The sequence below is a fragment of the Calliopsis andreniformis genome, chromosome 9 (assembly GCF_051401765.1).
Source record: "Calliopsis andreniformis isolate RMS-2024a chromosome 9, iyCalAndr_principal, whole genome shotgun sequence".
In the NCBI taxonomy this organism is placed as follows: Eukaryota; Metazoa; Arthropoda; class Insecta; order Hymenoptera; family Andrenidae; genus Calliopsis; species Calliopsis andreniformis.
Window position 1 is genome coordinate 10,296,866 of NC_135070.1, and position 21,572 is coordinate 10,318,437.

Sequence of the window (21,572 nt, forward strand, 5' to 3'; positions counted from 1 at the left end):
GCCAATGAAATTTCTCCTGGTTTCAGTACAATCGTGTGATCAACGACATGCTGGCGGTGTACAACGAGGCTAACATTTGCGCATACAACGATCCCTTCCGGTGTGGTCTACGCCTTTATCCAGGTAAATGAGTAACGTTTATAGTCAGAACCGAAGCGCGATACGATTTTTCACTGCCTTGGGATCGCTGTGTTTCAAGTGTTACGCGCACGAAAGCAGCTCTCTCTAATCTTACAGCGCGATCGAGTGTCTAAACATTTCAACCGACCGCATTGGAATGCGTTCATGAAAATTCATTGGGAGTTAATTTTCCATGTTCTCTTTCTTTCGTCGTGTTTTTTCTTTTTTAATTCTATTAATCGTATCGAATCATTCTGCTCAACCTGACGAGGCATTTTTATGTAATCTGTCAGATTCCGTTGAAAGGAGTTCTACTTTCTGCGAAATTTTGCCTTTATAGTCTGACGATTATGTGTTCTGCAGAGTTAAATTTGATGAGTGCAATTATTAATTTCTTCGAGGGAGAAGAATTATAAGTTGAGAATTCATTAGACTACCGCGAGGCATGATTGAAACTTTTCTTGATGAAAAATTACTCAAAATTAACTGGTTCGCTCGTCAGAGTTCTATCCTCATCACTTCCTTCTTTCACCTATCTTTTACGAGCTAAATTAACATCAAATAATCTAGCAACGATTGTAACTTAATATACTTGGTGTGAGATCATATCATAATTTCTCTCACATCAGATACTGATTGCTCTTCTCGTAAATCTAAACGCTAGTAATGAACACCATTTCAGAGATCTCACTGCGCAATCAACGTCAGACTCTTGTGCTACGCATATAACAAGGTTTACAATGTTTTAAAAGCACTCTTTCACATTATGCTTCATTTACTCCTTACAGATTCCACTAAGTAATAATGCAAACCCGTAACATGGGGCAAGACACGTAATCGATATTAGCTACACCTTGCCCGCCTGAGTAATATTACGCGGTCCAGAAAGACATTCTGAAAAATGCTCGTTTTCCATAACGATGGAAAATCATACTGTCACGGCTCGTTGGTGCAAGGACGAACACGTAACTTGATTTCATTACTTCGAACGCAATGATCTAGAGAAAAGAATGAGGTCGCGAAGCTTGTAAATACTCTTTCAAAGATGTCGATGTTGACAAGAGAAATGCTGAGAGTCGTCTTATTCTGGATTCACAGCGATCCAAGCGTAATCGCCACGGTGACTCGATTTCCGTGAAACTTAGATCACATTCGTCACGAGAAATCATTGAAGTCAAATTGATCGGGGGATTATCGTGAAAGTTGTTCGAAGACGCGTAATCGTTTGAGTGAAGACAGTCTACGACTGGAGTTACGATTTCAACAGCTAGATCGTCTATGTCTTATCCTTGCTGATTAATGCTGATAGAAGTTGCGTATTTTTGTTTAATGGAAATGCTTTTCTTACAGACATATCGCAGATTATGGCGAGAAGTAGGAACTGGGACGAACTGCAGTACGTCTGGACTGAGTGGAGGAGACGCAGTGGCATGAGGATCAAGGATCTATATCAGCAACTTGTTACGTTGAACAACGAGGCTGCTCGGTTAAATAGTAGGTTGAAAAATAACGATTCGCTGTGAATATAATTACCCATTCACCCTGATTCGAATGCTAGACTAGTCTACCTTTCACATTTTTCTGGTCTTCATTTATTCTATTGAGGATCATTGTCCATTGCTGGACACTTAATTTGATTCAAAGTAAATCCTAGAATTAAATTAAAATAGACAACTTTTAGTCATTTTAGGGACACTGTAGAATAATTGTTTTACTACTATCATCTTTCTCCATTCTGAACCATGGTTAAATTCATTAACCAAAATTCAACGTAGTCAGAACGCCATTTTTAATGAATATAATAAATAATATCGATTCAATACGTAGACTTCACCGATGCTGCCGAATATTGGATGTTCCCTTACGAGACTCCAAATTTGCAACAGGACGTAGACGAGGTTTGGGAAATGATACGCCCACTTTACGAGGAGTTACACGCATATGTTAGAAGAAAGTTGAGAGACCTATATGGACCTGAGAAGATCGGCGCTCACGCTCCTCTTCCAGCTCACATACTGGGTAAGAAACACGTGAACTAAGCTCATTATCGCAAGATTTCAAGTATCTGGGTATAATTACAAGCGATTATGACCGAACAGGTAACATCTGGGCTCAATCGTGGACCAACATCATCGATTTTACAATACCTTATCCTGGAAAGACTTACCTGGATGTGACGCAAGAAATGCAAGCCCAGGTAAAAACATGATGTTACATAATTCTTAAACGAATTAAATTCGATAACTTTCATGAATTCAATTCTGTAAAGGCATTGTCTTGCCGAATAAAATCGAAAGTAACATGTTACAAAGTGATTAGGTTGAAAGTAACGGTGAAGTAAGCAAAGATTCGAGAAATTGTGAAGCATAACGCTCGACTATTTCCGTCACGATTATTTTCCCTTCATTGTCTATTGTATGGGGAATTTATTGCGCAAAAGTTTGAACTCTCATGCTGATCATCGCGAAGGAAGCTACATTGTACATAGTTTAATATTTCTATATGGTTGATGATTGCTTGTAGCTTCTTTGGTTAAAGGAAACACATCTGGGCCACCTTTTTAATTAACTGAGCAAGATACTAATATATGTCACTGAATCCTACATTTTTTCATAGGACCTTATTTCTACTTTACTTTCGTGTTCCCATTATAATTTGGCGATAGTATATTCTACTGCATTCTTTATTATGTACAATACCTTATTTAGCAATTTTTCACCCTGTTAAAATGGAACTAAAATTAAGAACGACGAAATTATGCTTCAGGCTTCATTTCAAAGCTTTCAGTTGTCTTAAAATACGCGTGAAACATGTCTGACTTGGGACTTATTCTACTTGCAGCGTGGCAGACCAGACACAACGAAATCAGTAAAATAGGTCTCAACTCAGACACCTGATATGAAACACACAGCATATTCCATATTTTTCTGTTCTTTTCTCTTACACAGTTTTCCACATCCTCAAATCCTCATAAATCTAAAATTAGATCTAGCAATCATATTACATAATTATTATATTTTTTGTACCAGGGTTACACACCGATAGATATGTTCCGAGTTGGAGAGGAATTCTTCCTGTCCTTGAACCTGAGCGCCATGCCGCCGGAATTCTGGGCTGGAAGTATAATCGCAGAGCCTGGTGATCGACCTGTGTTTTGTCAAGCCTCCGCCTGGGACTTTTGCAATCGTTTAGATTACAGGTACAAACTTCACTGAAGTCGAGATATCGATCACATTTTCATAAGTCATGCAAGGACAATCTTGTCTCTCCTTATCTCCGCTTTAATTGGTTCCGTCGTTCGTGCAGGATCAAGATGTGCACCAAGGTTACCATGAAGGATCTAATCACAGTACATCACGAGATGGCCCACATTCAGTACTTCCTGCGATACAGAGGACTTCCCCGAGAGTTCCGAGACGGTGCTAATCCAGGTACAGTATATTTTATTGCTTCTTCCTTATTGTTAGATGGATCACTCTCCTTAACGAAGACATTGTGAATGGAATCAGCAGCTAGCGGTGTAAGTCAATCTCGGGACCCTAATGAATTTCTCTTTAAGGTAGACCATAAGAAGAACGGAAAGGAAATTGGGTTATCCTGTTCAAAATACAATAGAGTCTCCCTGATCCGACGTAGTCTATTCAAAAATTTGTTCGAACTGAAAAATTCATGAATGGAAATTATGCTGCTCATCCGGAAGTGAAACGCTCGTGTAAAGAGGCTTGAAGGCGAGGGAATTCTTAGAAAGGAAACAGAGCTGCGTCTGTGGAAAATAACAAAACAACGCTAAACCGTGGTCGGAAAGAAAAAAAAGAAAAAGAAACGAGGGAACGACGACACGCGGCCAGTTACGTAAGCGATCTTTCAGGCTTCCGGTAGGCGGTTCTAACTTTTACGGGTAATAGCGCGAAAGCGAGAGCGAGAGCGACACGCTCGACGTGGATTCGCGCGAGTACGAGTGGATGTGCGAGTAGTCTCCATACTCCGTACGCTAGATCGTTAAAATATTTTTATTATGGTATAATCGCGCTTTCACCATTCCATTGGCCGGTCGTTCGCCTTCCCAGAGCCGCGCACGCCATGGAAATAAACCGCGAAATATGCTGGCGACCTTGTCGATACTTATTCATGGGACTCAACCATGAATTTAAAACAGAGCAACATTTCATAGATGGTGATAGATAGAAGAATAGAGAGTTTAGATACCGAAATACTTATTTGCGATCAAATTAATGGTGATTAATGCGCAAAATTTTAAGTGAAATTTAGAAGTATCTAATGGAAAGAATTAATGATTACAATTTTTAAGCGTAAGCGTGTGGGCAATTGATAGAATTTCGAGATCAAATATACAGACTGTTATGCTTGAGGATTATTTTGGACCGAAGTCTGAGCTGTAATTGACTGTTTAATAAGTTGAATTTATCAGCTCAAATTGGAATCATAATTAAATATTTGAAACTAAAAAGCTTTGTTCTTGTAACAAAAGAATAAATATGAGATTAATAAGTAGATAGAGTATTTAAGTCTTATATAATGTAATATCTATTAATATAATAATGTTATATTAATAGGTAGTTGCAACTGAAATTGTCTGCAATAAATACGAAAGGCAAACCAATTATACTTTTACCGATTCGTAAGAGGAATGGACAGCGTTCTGATTTGTTTCAGCCCATAAGAGCGAACGTATATCTCGAGGCGTGAAAGACCTTACAAGATATACTTATTGCTTCCGCTGACTCAATTGAATAACAATTTATCCATTTCATTTAGTCACGACTTTCCCCAATGATTACTTTACTCGAGATTTACAAGTACAAAAACATTGAAAGTAGCTCAAATCTTACTTTGACCTAGCATGTAAATTGAACAAAGAAAGTGAATACACATATGATTCCTCTTTAGCTATTGCGATTTTGATCGAAGGATCTTCGACCCACACCTTAAGGAACCCATTCTCTAGAATCCCTCAAATTTTCAATACATAGAATATCCAAAGTCTCAATACCAAATCTACGTAATTCAAAATAATTTGTTCCCTTACCATAATCGTTGTCCTCACTCAACAGGTTTCCACGAAGCTATCGGCGAAGCAGTAGCTCTCAGTGTTGCGACACCTCGTCATCTTCAGACGCTAGGTCTAGGAAACAAGTACATCGATGAATCAACGGCAGACATCAACTATCTGTTTACATTGGCGATGGACAAACTGGTTATGCTACCCTTCAGCATCGCGATGGACAGATGGCGATGGGACGTCTTCCGTGGTTACATCAACAGGGAAGACTACAACTGCCACTGGCACCGACTCATGGAGCAATTTGCTGGAACAAAACCACCAGTTCTCAGGTCAGAAGATGATTTTGATCCAGGAGCTAAGTACCATATTCCTGCGAACATCCCTTACATAAGGTAAGTAACATTCTTTTTAATAGAACTTAAGAACCCAGCCTTCGCTAACAGCGAAGCTTTGCACCTGTCGTGATCACAGGGACGAATTTCACTCACGATCGTCTCGATCTCAAGTCGACCGGGTTTCGTCAGTAAATGACCAATATTCGAAGAGAAAGAGGCTTTCTCCGCACAACCAATCGTCTACTTATAATGGAAACACTTCGGTGGGCATTTAGAACATGAAATTTTTGGGGTATCGCGATTTATGTTTGAATCGGAAGTGTTACGTGATCGTTGTTTCGCATATTATCCACGAAGGATGGATGAAAGTTTCCCTTTCTTCTTCGACAGTCGCCGAGCTAATTGGCTAGTTTTTGCACTAATTACAGGTGCCACTTCCGCGTTAACGGATTCGCCCGAAAGTAACGGTCTCTGTACTCACGTACGATTCACTTTCGAATTTTTCCGGGAAACGAACCGTCGTTATGGGCGTGTAACGTTGCGTTACGCGAGTCGCGAAAGCGGAATCGAAGATGATATCGCGTGTTCCGCGTTTAGCGGACTATTTAAACGGTATTCGCTACGAGGAATCATCGTTATGAAACCTCTCGAAAACGCAATTACTGAACTACGACCTTGATGCAATTCTAGAGCGCTTGCTGTTGAAAAATGCTGAAGGAAGTCGAGAAGTATATTTTGGCAGGTTTCATTTATCGTATTTAAGCTGAAATATGGTATTTTGTTTCATCTGTGGCTAGTGATAGAATAGGATTGACAGAGGATGAGGGTTCGAATGCAAACATCCACCATTTTGCTCTTTGGTTTTATTAGAAAGAAGCGAAAGACATGGTACAGAGGCGTCCATCGTATCAAGTGAGGACTACTCAAAGAATCTTTGTACAATCTATATATAGTATGCGTTCTTAGGTACTCAGGTATCAAAAGGTATCAAAAGTCTACCATCTAAATGTGAATCGCTGATGAAAGAACTGGGGTCTAAGCATAACATTCTCCTTCGAAGGTCTTCGACGAAATGCTTGGTAATTATCCAGAATGTATTCACACGTCTTTCACACTCTTCCAGTTCTTATGGCTCTGTCAAGTGAATACTTCCTAGATATCAAACCTCCAAGCACCTCATCCGTAGACCCAAGTTCTCCGTACAGCGACGTTCCCAAGAGGACTACAATAAATATGTTTCCTCATCAGACGGTTATCGAGTCAGACGAGCGTTTAAGAAAGAAAGACTTGACGCGGTCAGTAGATTATACTCGCATCAATATCATTCCAGACAAGGGATAGACCTACAATTGTCTTAGAATCTGTGTCACAAGAAGTAAAGTACTAGCCTCTGAGAATCATTCAATATGATCATTATATTAACAAAAAAGCGGTTAAATTATTCAAAAAAAAAACCAGTTGAAAATCTCCTCCCTCTAATCATAATCTCATCTCGTTGAGAACAATTAAGTGCCCCATAAACCTCTAAATCATGTAACAAAAATTCACATTGAATAATAAGTCTACCCTATACCTCGTCTGCGTTATTACGTGCCGCTGGCTCCTTCTAGAACTTAATATCCCGAGTGTCCCCCGAAGCTAGACTCTAGGTCACCTTCCAGGTGACCTCCGATCCCTCCTTCGTACCCACCTCCGGCTCCACCGCCAATACCGCCTCCATCGTGGCTGTGTACCGATACAGGTACAGGTACCTTGACAGGATAAGGTACAGGCTTGGCCACGTGCACAGGTACTGGTTTATTCACTGCAACAGGTACTGGTCGTTCCACGGGGATCTTCACCGCGTAGGGTACAGGCTTCTCCACTGGAACTGGTACATGCTTCTCAACAGGGTATGGTGCAGGAACTGGTATCTTGACTTCCACGGGTACTGGTTTCTCCACAGGTACTCCTACTGGTCTCTCAACGTGCACCTTAACTGGGTAGGGCACAGCCTTCTCCACAGGCACTGGTACTGCCTTCTCCACTGGTACTGGGTACGGTTTGGGTATGTGGACAGGGTACGGTCGTTCTATGGGCACGCTGACAGGGTATGGTACGGGTTTGTCAACTGGGAACGGTTGGGGTACGTGCTCCACGACTTTAATGGGATAAGGAACAGGCTTCTCCACTGGGTATGGTTGAGGTACAGGTACTTTGACTTGGTAGTGTACCTGCTTCTCTACGGGGTACGGTTGTGGGACGTACACCTTGTGGGGTACTGGTCTTTCCACTGGGACGTGTACTGGGTACAGTACCTTCTTCTCCACTGGATAGGGCTGTGGTATGTGCACTGGTACCTTCACTAGAACCTTCACAGGTACTGGTACCTTCTTCTCGATGGGGTACGGCTGAGGCACGTGGACCTTCACGGGGTACGGTATTTCTTTCTCTACTGGGTAGTGGACCTTCTTCTCGACAGGATATGGGACTTTGACGCTCTTCACGATCGTGATCTCCTTCACTTTGCCACCGTCGCCGCCTCCACCGTAGCCTCCACCGTAGCCACCACCGTAGCCACCACCGTAGCCACCACCGTAGCCACCACCGTAGCCTCCTCCATAACCTCCCCCATAGCCTCCGCCATAGCCTCCCCCATAGCCTCCCCCATATCCACCACCGTAGTCTCCCCCATATCCGCCACCATCGCCTCCAGATAGTCCGATATCGTGTCCTCCACCGAGATCACCACCTTCTAAGCCTCCTTCTAGATGGGACAGGCCTCGTTTTTCTTGTTTCTTCTCTACAGAAGACTCTTGGGGCTTGACGTCCTTCGTAGTCTCCTCACTGAGTGCTGTGGCCAGCAGGCCCAGAAATATCGTGGGTATCTGATAGTTAATTTCATCAGTTAGACAACTATTTCCGAAAGCTCGACTATCTAGATTGAAATGTATCAAAGATTTCGAAATTTTGGAACGAAAACATTGAGGGTTCTGAAATTTCTCGTCTTGGAAACGGTACTCACCAAAATTCTCATGTTTGACAGACACTCCGATATGTGGTCGAAGTCCAGACTTTACTGGATACTTCCCCCCAAGATGCCACCGTCTTTATAGCCCGCTTTCCCCCAGTCGTAGGTCGTTCGCGCGAGCCCCCCGTGTGCGCGCGTTCGCGGAAAAGTGAAACACGCGCGTCTGGCGCGCGAGCGCCCGTTCGTTCGTCGTCGCGGGACGTTATAGAATTTTTTTAGATCCTAGGCGGTCGCGACGCCTGTTCCATAACCGCGCGCATTGGCGTAGCGACTCGCGGCTCCTCTCTCAGGGTGAAAGGAGCTCTTCGCGGAAAGCAAGAATATCAATCACAACAGTGCGCGCTTATCTAACTCGAAGACCTGTTCGACCGGAGTCGAACTCGGTTTTATTACTCATACGACATCCACTGACTTGCTGAAAAATGCTTTAACCATCTATTAGAAACTTTTATTTCCTAAGTCGAGGAAGAAGGAAAAGTTCCGAGGAAGATTGCTTTAAGTTGTCTTGATTGGAAAGATATTGGAAAACGTATAACAGATGATATGGTAACACATGATTGTAAAGTATATCAAAGCAAGAACTAAATAAGCTTTCCTAGACTTAAGAAGTCAAGATTCGAAATACCAAGTATAAATCTTGATCTAAATCCACTATTTTCTCACGAAAAGAGCAAAGGATTGAATATTACTAGTGCATGGATCATCACTTTCGCTATTGTGGACTCTCATAAAAGTTTGAATCAAATTCGAAGGACCGCGTGAATTCTACGCCAATGATATAATACTTGTACTCGCTTCCCCAAGCCTCTCCACCCTGCACAATCAGAGCTCAGTGCCTCCTCTCTCTCTCGGCTCCTTTCATGTTTCAAAGTTTCTCGCCAGGACTACTGCCCCCTCCGCATCCGGTCCCCACGGAAGGACGCGCGCGTGACTGCCGCACTTCCAGTGGCAGCCAAGTCCTCTCGTCCGCGACGGGGTCCTTTGATCGAACAGAGAAAACGAGAGGAAGAGGCCTCGATCGAGAGGGTGGAGGAAAAGGAGAAGCAGCGAAAGAGGGAGAAGCTGGCGGAAGGGGGATCGTTCTATCTGACGCGTACGAACACGAACGAGGCTACGCTGAACGTAGGATCGATTGCGTTGATCGCGCTGCAACGCGTCGATGAACGTTAATTACGCATTCTGATAGAGGAACTGAATCCCAAGCGCTTCCGGTGGGCACGCGCGAGTTTCCATCAGTTGTGGGTAATTCGAGGCCTAGTGAAAAGCTAGTCGAGATAAGGAACGCGTGGAAAGAAATAATGTTCCTGGACATTTCGATGAGAGTCTAATTGCGGGCACGGCACATCAAATGTTCGTGAAAGTGATATGTGACGGGATCTAGGAAACGCTATCGCGATGATGCGAATAAATTAAGTGAAACGTTTGCTAATGGATCTGTAAACGGGAAGTGATTGCAATAATTTGATCTTCTACCGCTGTCTCTGATATTTTAGAATTTGATAGGTAGCATTGAATGGGAAGCACCGTGGGAATGTAGCGTTCTTGATAGTGAGGGTACCTAGTTGTTGCTTTGAAAATTATCTTTTAACATTTCAAGCGTATGTTATGAAATGGGAAATGTTTCAAGTATTACTTTATTAGACGTCTGATTATGCTGACCATCATGTTTTATTAATACTATTCGATATAAAGTTTTTCTTAATTCGAAGTTAAACTGCATAAAGAATCTAGGTGTTGAAGAGAAATTCTTTATTCCTCAGACTTTCCCAGATTTTCAATTTGTATTTTCTATTTCAATTAAAGAACTGTTGTGTAATGTAGTATAGACCCTGATAAGTATCTCAACATTTTATACATTTTTTGAAAGCCTAGGAAAGTGAAAAAGTTGGACAGAACATAATTAATGTTAGCTATAAATATTATTTGTTTCCAATAACAAATAAGTATTATCATTAGACTAATATTGTTTCTAACAAGTGTCGAAAATATCACGACTCAAAATTGTTCAAAGGGGTTGTTAAATTGCTTAGTAGTTTGCAAAGTGTATATTCAGAATTCACTTTAGCAGTACATTATACAACGATGATCAATACGTATAAGTAGACATTTTACGAACCTCCAATCAAAACGGACATGTACTAATGTTTGATCGATGTAGATGATTTTGTAAGACCGGAAGAATATTCGCAGCTGTTGAGGAGAATTAAAAGAAGATTTATGATGCTCGTCTATCTATGCAATCTTTCCGCGAGACTTGTCGCTCTCTTCAAGATCAGGCAAAAGCACGCAGATGTACTTTAGCCAGTGTTACCGCTTCTGTATTTCGTATTCCGCTGTGTTGTGCAGCAGAACATGTGTGGAATGTGCGATTACGATGGTAATTCCACGAGTACTTCCTTGTGAGAAATCTGAAGAAAAACGAACGCAAGCGCAGAACTCCGCAATCATATGTTTATACCGTGACTATCAGTAATTACATCTATTTCTATGAAAACTATTTGTAAAGAAATTGATACAATTTATTTGAATCTCAATTACTCAATAAACACAAGGGTGCAATTTCTAAAATGATTATAATTACAAATTTTCCAATCACATAGGAAATAACGTGTACTGTTGTTAACATCTTAAAATCAATAATTTATTCATACATTTATAGTAGAAAAACAAAAAACAAAATTGGGATTGTTCCTCAGATTATAGAAATTTTCAACATGTTTCTATCCAGAGACTTCTTAATATTCATAATCAGACAAAATAAATAAGAAATTTAAACACAGTTCAAGCAATCATCTCTATAGAATATACATAATCTGAAAAATTTCTTCTGCATCATCCATGGTTCAGTTTTCTACGAGGTCTGTTTGACTTCCTATCTCCATCATTGACTTCAGAAGTCTTCTTCTCATTAGATCCATTCCTATCCTTGAATCCCTCGGGCTCCCCTACATTCCATTCCTGGTTCACCGACACCGGCACCTGTACCCAGTAAGGAAAAGGTTTCTCCACAGGGACAGGTACTGGCTTCTTCACGAACACTTCATAGGGCTTATCCACAGGTACTTTGACAGGTACAGGATAAGGTTTCTTCACTTCCACCTCAACAGGCTTCTCCACAATGTAGGGTTGAGGCCTTTGAACCTTTACAGCAACAGGAATTGGCCTTTCCACGGGTACTGGAAACGGTGCATCCACTGGTACCTTAACCTTCACAGGGTAGGGTTTATCCACAGGTACTGGATAGGGTTTAGTCACCTCTACAGCATAGGGTTTAGGCACTGGGACCGGGTATGGCCGATTCACGACGACCTTCACCGGCACAGGCACTTTTTTCTCCACCTCGTAGGGCTCTGGAACCTTAACTGGCACTTTCACCTCGTAAGGCACCGCCTTATCCACCGTGTATGGCTGTGGTACAGGCACTTTAACCTCCACTGGTACCTTCTTCTCCACTGTGTACGGTTGAGGAACAGCAACTTCGACCTTGTATGGTACTGGTCGATCGACCTTCACCTCGTAAGGTACTTGCTTCTCCACCACGTAGGGCTGGGGCACCTCCACTGGCACGTTCACAAACACCTTCACAGGGTAAGGTACTTTCTTCTCGACGGTGTACGGCTGAGGTACTGGAACCTTCACCTCGACTGGTACATGCTTGTACACAGGATAGGGTACCTTCTGCTCCACTGTCACTGGTACTGGAACCTTCTTCTCTATCGTTATCACTTTGGGCCTCTCCCAAGGAGAGACCCCTTCGTGTAGGCCACTTCTGGGGTACCTTTTCCAGCCATCGTCCATCTTGCTGGACCAACCCTGTCTCGATCTGAAATTTCTTCGCCTGGAGCGTCTTGAATACTTGGTCCAATCTTCAGCGTCCTCATCTTGCTCCCCTTCGTCCTCTGTTGGTGAATAACGATCGCTGACTTTTCCCTCGTAAGCGGATTCGCGATAAGGTACCTTCCTAGCACTCGAATGTGACTCGCGCACGGTTTTCGTTTCCGTGGTAGAGTTCCCGCTATCGAGTGCTTTCTCCACGGCCCGCTCGGCGGCCCTTTCCGCTGCTTTTTCTACTGCCAACTCTGCTGCCCTTTCGAGATCTTCTCTGCGCGTGGCAGAGCACAATAGGGCCATCAAGAGACAGAGGAAGATGACGCGTTGCTGATAATTGAAAGAAGTTGTGATAATACGAGGGTAAAGGAACAGCTCTATTTTATCTTTCTTTTTGTAGACTTCAAATTTGAGAGGAATGTTTTTTCTAGAATTTATAAGGAAGTCAATCTTTTCTATGTAGAAGAATGGAAAATAAAATATTGAAATAACGAGGGATCTCTAAAGTTGAAGAACTCAAAAGCTCGTGAATTGAGAAGTTGGAGAACTAAGGAATCGATACATTTTGAAATAAAAATCCTCGTGTTCTATCTATTAACAGTTCAAAGAGAAAATAATGCAAGTAGCAATTTGTCGGGGGGTAAGAGGTCAAGCTACTAACCAAGCGTCCCATGGTGAGACGTTTCCAGCCAGGACGATAGATCAAGGTGTACTGAGTCCACACGAATAGGTGTTCTAGTATTATTTATATACGGTGGACGACTTTCGCCTGTCCAACTAGTTGCACTTTTATAGACTTCTCGATACCTACTTCGTGTCAATTGTCCACGCTTAAACTGTTGGCTATTATTTTTTCCGCGACATCGGAGATATCATTCAGCTCCACGGAAGCGATACCAAAATGCGTAACGTACAGATATCTATTATTTGGATCGTAAAATGGGCTGCTAGCCAGAGGAAAAAACGTTTAAAATAGCTCAAACGCCAAGTTATTATCACAGAAAGACTTATGGTTTCGGTTGAACAATCGTTCAAGTATTTATTGATCCTGGTAAAAGGGACATTTACAGCTTCCTGTCCTCTTGAAGCAAACTTTCAGTATTTTAGATTCTCTCTTACGTAGTCTACGGTCATGGATGTTACAAGTATTCGCCAGATTCTGCCAATTTGTATCTCAAGTAAAATTCACAGAAATGCCGTTTCTCCATGTCAGCGCGTACTTGTAAGCCAGTTTCATTGACTACCGGGTTTTAGTTCATTAATCTCATGAAAATCCCAGCAGGCTATTTACGTTTGACAGAGGAAAGCAAACGGCAACTTTCTATGGGCAATCGTAAAACCGAGAGGGATCTTGCACCACGAAGACGTCGCGGCTTTGTCCTCAGAACAGTATGCCCAGAACTACCTTCGCAGAATTCGCGATGCTGTTCGCTGCAACGCGGAATTTATTGATGACGCAGTTATATCGACCACTGGCCCAGTCCACTCACGTCCTTAGGTCTCTTTTCCTGTTCTTCATCAATTACGATCAAGTTTCCCAGGATAGCTCTGCGAAACTGAAACCAGTATAAAAGATCTCCACGGTCGCTTTACCATTTTTATCCGCGCCGCTTTCTTTCTTCGCTTCCACAGTCGAATTAGAAACCGTTGAACTTGGGTTGGCATATTTTCATTCGTTACAGTGAGTCTGGGGATTCAGGCTCTAATGATTCGTCGACGTGGTTACGTTCAGAGTTTTAATTCCGTGATGAAGCTGCAGGGTTTGAAATGTTCTATGGAGATGTATGTATGTACAGTAGAGCTTGAGAGAATTTCAGTGTGTTTAATTAAAACGTTAGCAGTTTTCCATATTTATGATTGGAGGTTTAGAAAGTTGTGTGAAAGTTCGTAGATGTGGGTACTTCTAAACCCTTTGAACCCTTAGCATTTAAAACTTTGAGATTATGGAGTTAAATATTAGTGACTATCCAGGGTATTCTTGATATTAAATATTAATAATGGGAATGTTATTTTTCGATGTTTTAAGCTGTTTGAATAAATTTGCTATGTAGATGCATAAAATGGTCAGAAGTAGATTCCTAGATTGAAAATCACCCAAGAAGCATTCTTTCGATTCTATAATGTTTTCGTTTTATATCTTCTTTAATTAGATCAGTCGCATACTAATCTGAATTAAAACTGATTAGCTAGAAAGTCTTGATCAAGGTTAAACATAATGTCGCATCCAGTGAATCAATTACTGAACCGAAGACCAGTCGTGATTCAATTACAGTAAAGTGAAAGAAAACGTGACTGGAATGAGAGTAGCAACATCAATATTTAGTTTTGTTTACCAGCTGAACACCTTTCATTGATGCTCTATATTGTACATTATTGGAAACTCTGGTTTTCTAAATCAATAAGAAATTTATTATCAAGTACTACCATGTAGATGACGAATTAACCAGACGAAGTTACGTGCACTGATCTGCTATAATAGAATATGAAATATAACTAGGTGCACATTAAAAATTGGATTGTGTATTTAGTTGCAAAAATTTCTTTTACTTTAACATCATGTAGCCTCTTGCGGTACCTACTTGCACTAAAATTGAAAGGATACCGTCGATACGCGATGCAGTTTGTTGCAATTGTTTCAGGATGTGCATTTTACGACTAGTTAGTTGCATTATCAAAAAGATAGCGTTACCTGTTTATTCATGCTTATGCAATGAAAATTTTCTAAAAAATTTTTCGATTTGGGTACTTCAAATTGAGACTTTGAACAATTAATTATTTTCTCATAGTTCGAAGTTCTTCTATCAGTAAGAACTATAATCTAAAATTAGGATAAATAAGGATAAGTAAATCTATAACACTTATAACAGAGAATCGTTTTAAATCACATTAATAAATTCAACAAACATGACGAAACAATATTCCGCAATGTGATACATTTCCACTATAATCTCTTCATAAATTCCATAGTTTACACCTATTCGTCTAAATTTCTCACTCCATAAAACAGCCCATTCACACCTACTTAAAACTCTCATCATATTTCTCACATATACTTAAATTTCCCAACAAAGATGCAGCTAATCGATCCACTTAATCCACCTCGCCATCAATTTCTAATCGTTGATAATCTTGAACTAACAATACCCAAGACGTACAAATTTCTCCTCCCTCTTTCCTAAACCAATAAAAATGTACGCCTCGGTTGAAATTGCCTGCCAGAAGGCATCTTAACAAAGTAATTAACCTATCATCCTCAAGTCACTTCTATTCATCGTTTCCAGTCGTGGTGACCGGCCACTGACTCTATCCCGAACTCCTCATCTCTAGACGGCAGCGCGACTGGTACCTTAATGGGATAAGGTACTGGCTTTTCGACAGGGTAAGCCACTGGCTTGGTGACATGCACTGGTACTGGTCTCTCTACTGGCACCTTCACTGGCACAGGTACCGGTTTCTCCACAGTGTACGGTACCTCTTTCTCCACGGGGTACGGTACTGGTACAGGGACCTTCACCTTCACTGGAACCGGTTTGTCAACCACCACGGGCACAGGTCGAGGCACCTCAACCCTCACGGGCACAGGTACAGGCCTGTCGACTGGATAAGGCACAGGCTTCGACACTGGTACGGGATAGGGCTTAGGTACTGGTACAGGGATCGGTTGCTCCACTTCGATCTTCAGGGGATAATGAACCACCTTCTCAACTGGGTAGGGCTGGGACACGTGTACAGGTACTTTCACGGGTACTGGTATTTTTCGTTCGATAGGGAAGGGCTCAGGCACAGGGACCTTCACCTCGTAATGGACTTTCTTTTCCACTGGGTATGGGTCAGGGATGTAGACCTTGACTGGTACTGGACGATCGACTGGTACCTGAACAGGGTATGGTACTTCCTTGATCACGGGTACTGGCTTTGGAACTTTAAAGGGAACCTTCACGAAGACCTTCACGGGATATGGGACTTTTTTCTCGACTGCGTAGGGCTGAGGGACGGGCACCTTGACGGCGTAGGGGATGTTCTTCACGACTGGGTAGGGGATGTTTTTTATGACGGGGTACGGTACAGCGACTTTCTTAATGACTGTGACCATTTTGTGCACGTCCTCGTGCACGTGGTGACCTAGAACTTGACCCTCCTGGGGGACAGCAGATGAAACACTGCTTCCATGGTGTTCTGGGATAACCGCCTCCCCTGAAGAAAGAGAGCCTTCGTCAAGGTGATGCTCGGAACTCAGAAGTTCGTCGGCCTCGTGTCCACCTTCATAGCCTAATGGTTCGCTGTATTGTTCAACTGCAATTATTTTATTACATTAAAGTCTTTGACTTTGAAGATCATTTCCTTTAGAGATTACAGAATTTTCATATTAGAAACACTATTGGTGTGCTTAATTTGTTTAATTATGTTAGTGGATTAGGATTCTCTGTTTAGTATTTAATTCCTTTAGGTTCAAGGAGTTAAGGGAGCAGTAGAGGATTATCAGAGTTTGGTATGCTCTTAATACGCACAGCTTTTATCAGTAGATTTCGTGCCTGAACCCCTAGCATTTCTCTGCAAGGTAGAATTCGATTTCTTCTCTAAATCCTGAGTATGGCGCATTCTATTAGTAGTCCTTTCAGATCTACTATGCGCAATCTGGCAATTTTTATGATGAGTCGGGGAGCTGATCGACACTGCGACGAACAGGACAAGAAGAACCACTGTGCTGTTCTGTAAAGTGAATTAATGTCAAACCTCCCTTGAGCTTTACGTAAATGTATAAAATAATAGTTTCAGATTCCTATCGAACTTTAATCTTTTAAAATCATGTTCTAGTCTCAATTACTTATATCCACATAAAAATCAAGTACCCCCAATGAAATGAAAGCAGATAAAAAATACCACTAACACACTAGTGCCTTCATTTAATCACTTCACCGCGGCACAAATCGTCACCCACAATCGAAACATACCGTGTAAGCCATCTTGGTATAGCCTGTCAATTTCTTCAAGATGAACTCGATGGTGCGCGATCTGAACTAAAAGTAAGTAAATCAGTTGCATGGATTTACTAGCTTTTATATACTCGTTTCTCAATCGTGATCCAGAGGCTGCACATACCAATGGATCTTCCCAAGGGGGGACGATCGCTTTCGCGATTGACGAGAGTGAAACTACTCCAGATAATGTCCACCCAGAAGGCGCACATGTTCTTAGAAATGGTTCTCTCCTCGCGAGCCACTGATCGCCTGGATAACCCATAAAAGGTACGACACTGGATTTCAAATGTGTGTGATCTACCTAAGAATCAATTCTTCACGCTTTTTGCAACACGGTTTTTCCTCTCTGCGGCGACCTTGAAAAGCATTCCCTCGAGAATGCGCAGCGCTCTCGATTTCGATGCGAGTCACGCACAAATCGAAAGCGAAAGATCGCCAGATAAAAGAGAAGTCCTCTGAAGCGGGGATCTCTGACTTCTTGCGTACGATTTCTACGTGAAAGTGGAATCAGAATAGAATTGATACCTTTAAAACTCAATACACTCCTTGCGTAATAGAGACTGAAATGGACCTCAGTTTTTTTCAGTTTTGAGAGGACTAGTATATTCAAAACGATATAATTGTTGCATTAAAAAATTTTCCCCCAGAAATTTAGAATTTCTGAAGGATTGTGAATCAGAGTTAAAGTTGCAGAAGTAAGGTGCAACTTTTGATAAATAACTCCAAAATGACAACTTGTCTTAAGAATCTCTTTCCTTTTAATTTAGATCAATTTTCAGTGGATTTACTTATTTCACATATACTTACTTAAGAATTCAAGTATTTAGAATTTAACTTTAGTAGGTTTCAAAACAACCAAGTTCGAGGAAAATCTGTACAGGTTTTAGACACAAGGGCCATTGAAGTTTCTGTCGATATCTTCCAAGTAACAACCGGAAGAGAAATAAGCCAGAAACAATCGAACACTTTCACGGTCGTATAAACGTCGATAGAAACTATGCCGTGGTTGCAACCATAATAGCAAGCACAGTGGACAGTTCGTGGAGATAGACGTAACCGAAGAAATGGAATCTTACGTAGAGAAAATAAGCATCACGTTGGAGCAGTTCATTTTGCTGCGATTTCACGGCGAGAACGCGATGGCTGCCAAGCGTAAACACTTGATCCCATTTTATCGTACGAGAGATATTCAAATAGTGGAGGGACTGCTGCATTAATATGCTGAATCTTTCCACGCGGGTTGCTGGAAGAACAAACTATGTACTGAAGAGAGAGTGTTTTCTTAATGGAACCCCATCGAACATACTAGAGCGTTTGCATCTACGGCTATATCATAATTTAATTTTGTCAAAAGCAAAATTGCAAATTAGGAGACACAGTGAACAAACACTTTTACTAAAAAACCTCTATGCTTTTTCTTGTTTGGTATTTTTCTGTCTTAGCAGAAAAAATTGTACTTTTCTTAAGTTTTTGGAGTTTCAATAGTTACAAACTTTTTTAAACGATTCAAATACAGAAATTTTGAGAATAAAAGAAATAACTCGTTCATAATTAAAAATTAGATTTCATTTTTTAAGTTCATTCTCCTTACGCTATTTTTTACTGTACTTCAACCTAAAAAGTGATTTCATAACTTTTCTTATCTGGTTCGTAATTCCAGCAACAGTTCCCATAGAAACAGAAGACAGTAGTCTCAAGTAAGCTATGATTTACTGATATGCTTGATGTATAAGGTGTAGATATTCAAAACATACAATCTTGTTTCTATTACTACTGTTTATATGGATAATTACTTAAGCAATGGTTCAATGACACGCGATTCGTCGCAGATGAATATACTCGATAATGAAGCAGCATCATAATTATACGTTTCTCGTTCGTTCCACGTCTTTAACACAATTTCCCGCCTTCACTTTCGACGGTGCGCATAGTAATCGAATTTTCAAACCCATACATTATGCTTAACAGTAATCATTTTGTTCTACAAAGCTATTTCACAGACTTTACCTCCGTTTAAATTGGAATCACAGAAAATTTGAACGATTTCGGTCCTTGGCGCCACTTATAGCGAATTGAGCTCTCATCATTATGCGATTTGTTGAGCATATTCTTTCATTGACAGTAATTCGACTGGCAATAGGCTGTCGTAACTACAGTCGATACAGTTTCCCACAGTGGGTTACTAACAATCTGATTGCATAATAATATTACTGTCGTTATTTTGAAGCAATAAAACCTGATTCGATAATTCGCTTTGATCGCATAGACAAATTGTTCGAAAGTACTCTACACGCTTTTTTAAGTGATAAAATCGTGATGGATAAGTCGTAAGCGTGTATCTAGTATCGGTTACTGAAAACGTTGTGCTGCTAGTTTATCGACGCTCGTCGCAGTAAAAAGTTCGTGAAAGTCTAGAACGCGGTAAATTCAAACATTAGAACATAAATGGGGACATAGTATGCAATGCTAAAAAAGGAAATAAAAGTCACAGAATGTCATTAAATGAAATTGCTCTACTGAACTTTGCTACATAAAACGAGGAGTAAATGTGTCATAAAAATGAAATTTAGGATTTTATGAAACATTTTAATAACTTTACATTTTCAGTTTTGCAATTAGAATTTGTTTTACTTAGGTATTTACTACAACACCATTTACTTAACACGTACACAGTAGATTATAATATTTCCTGCGTGGTATCGAGCTTCTATAAAGTGTTGTAAAGGTGTTATTACACCCCACTTTCTAAGCTTCACCACACCTCCCTCAATTTAAATCCAATTGAGAAGATCAATGCATAGCTAGTGATTGTCAACTGTCAGTATATCCGTTCTGTTTTCAAGGGAAGGGGATCTGAACCCTTACAAATGTTCTCACAAAAAAAATCCCCTGACTATATATCTTTTCGACACCTTCACTTCAGGTACCCCCACGATCACTAATTCCTCTTCTAGAGTTGATTCCAAAGAGACAGAACTCATAATAAATATAACATCTATGGGCTAATAAAAAAATCAAAAGCAGAATGTCATTTAAACCAAGCAAAAACAAAACATGATCTTTGCTCCTACTTTATTCCTCAAAGATAGAAATTTCATTAAAACGAACTCGATATCACGAACTGTACTAAAAATAAGGAACAAAAACTCACTGTCTATCTAAAGGAGATTATTCGATATCACTGTAAAAGTTAGTCTCTTGCTCGGAGGCAAAGAGGCGGGTCTCTCACTTTCAGCCTCAACCGAAGTCGCGTGCGGCTGGTTGCGTAACAGCTTGGCTCGTTCGACGGACGAGCATGTAAGTCGTTCGTGAGTCAAGTGTCTGGCTGGGCACGGCCCAAAGTGGGTCGAAGCGCAGAACTTGACGCCGTGGTCAAATTAACTGCGGTGGCGCGATCTTCGACATGCTTCGCCGCCTTCCGCTGGGAAAATCGTTCTCCCAAAGCTGTACCGAAGCTAACTGATGCACAGCCACGCACATGGTTCATGCTTCCACTAATTAATCCCCTCAGAGTTTTAATCACTAAGTTTGGAGACTTAATCCTCGTGGACCTCTTCAGTTTTTCGTCATTAGGAAGTTTCCACATAGGGCACTCTTTACGCATTGAAATCGAGTAGCTGAATGATAATGGGCGCATGTGGTTGCTTAACGAACGCGCAACGAAGGTAATTGAACGTTTCTTGATTGTTGCCAAAGTTCCGGAACACAGGCTTCGGTATTTCTTTTATTTCCGCCGAGAACTTTCGTGAGTTCTGTTCTGCCAATCGGCAAGGGGAAACGATTTTTGCTTTTAAGTAAAATATTTAAGATAATTGCATATTTTTAAGGAAAGGAAGTAGGAACTACTAGGTTCGTGATAGAATTTACAAAGTGCAAGCGTGGCTAGAAGACTTAGGTAACCTAACTGCGAACGAGGTCAATCGATTATTGATAAATCAACTTCGATATATGAAGATTGGAGTAAAATTTATTCAAAGAACGTTTAAGTGGCTCCAATCGATACGTCGAAAGTTTGAAACTCCCATCCAGAAATTCTGTGAAAAATGACAATCGCTGTTCTCACGGTACGGAACTCGAGGTTAGAGCTTTGGGTTACCCAGTACACGAGTCGTCGCCATTTGAAAGCAATCGAGAAACCTCCCGCCCTCAGGGTTCCTCCTTCCTCAAGAAAATAGAAGTGGGTTGTAGAGGAACGGAGCTGTCGAGCGCGGCGTCGCAGCAAATTACGAGGATACGTGGACGCGCGAAGAGGTGATCAAGAGCATCGATTTGGCAAG

General features: G+C 41.2%; 3 protein-coding genes across 7 annotated transcripts in view; 1 reads left to right on the forward strand and 2 right to left on the reverse strand.

Moving 5' to 3' along the window:
• Ance-3 (angiotensin-converting enzyme Ance-3) overlaps positions 1–21,572 on the forward strand; it is a 52,809-nt gene that overhangs the window by 9,172 nt on the left and 22,065 nt on the right. For all 5 annotated transcript variants that reach the window (XM_076384065.1, XM_076384063.1, XM_076384061.1 and 2 more), the window contains exons 4-10: positions 27–123; positions 1,471–1,614; positions 1,948–2,139; positions 2,220–2,317; positions 3,150–3,319; positions 3,427–3,551; positions 5,193–5,535. In XM_076384065.1, the coding sequence (XP_076240180.1) occupies positions 27–123; positions 1,471–1,614; positions 1,948–2,139; positions 2,220–2,317; positions 3,150–3,319; positions 3,427–3,551; positions 5,193–5,535 (1,169 nt within the window). The remainder of the gene's footprint in view (positions 1–26; positions 124–1,470; positions 1,615–1,947; positions 2,140–2,219; positions 2,318–3,149; positions 3,320–3,426; positions 3,552–5,192; positions 5,536–21,572) is intronic.
• Positions 7,091–8,524, reverse strand: LOC143182794 (uncharacterized). The gene is made up of 2 exons (XM_076384025.1): positions 8,483–8,524; positions 7,091–8,345 (listed from the first exon to the last, which is right to left on the reverse strand). The coding sequence occupies exons 1-2, from the start codon at positions 8,492–8,494 to the stop codon at positions 7,092–7,094; spliced, it is 1,266 nt and encodes a 421-aa protein (XP_076240140.1). The 5' UTR covers positions 8,495–8,524; the 3' UTR covers position 7,091.
• LOC143184134 (uncharacterized) lies at positions 11,321–16,915 on the reverse strand. The gene is made up of 22 exons (XM_076386162.1): positions 16,821–16,915; positions 16,671–16,691; positions 15,608–16,596; positions 15,421–15,528; positions 15,202–15,368; positions 15,083–15,134; positions 14,864–15,005; positions 14,774–14,786; positions 14,650–14,706; positions 14,587–14,608; positions 14,480–14,494; positions 14,411–14,431; positions 14,218–14,249; positions 14,035–14,117; positions 13,910–14,003; positions 13,790–13,872; positions 13,608–13,747; positions 13,460–13,556; positions 13,231–13,397; positions 12,978–13,112; positions 12,809–12,863; positions 11,321–12,743 (listed from the first exon to the last, which is right to left on the reverse strand). The coding sequence occupies exons 1-22, from the start codon at positions 16,913–16,915 to the stop codon at positions 11,321–11,323; spliced, it is 4,011 nt and encodes a 1,336-aa protein (XP_076242277.1).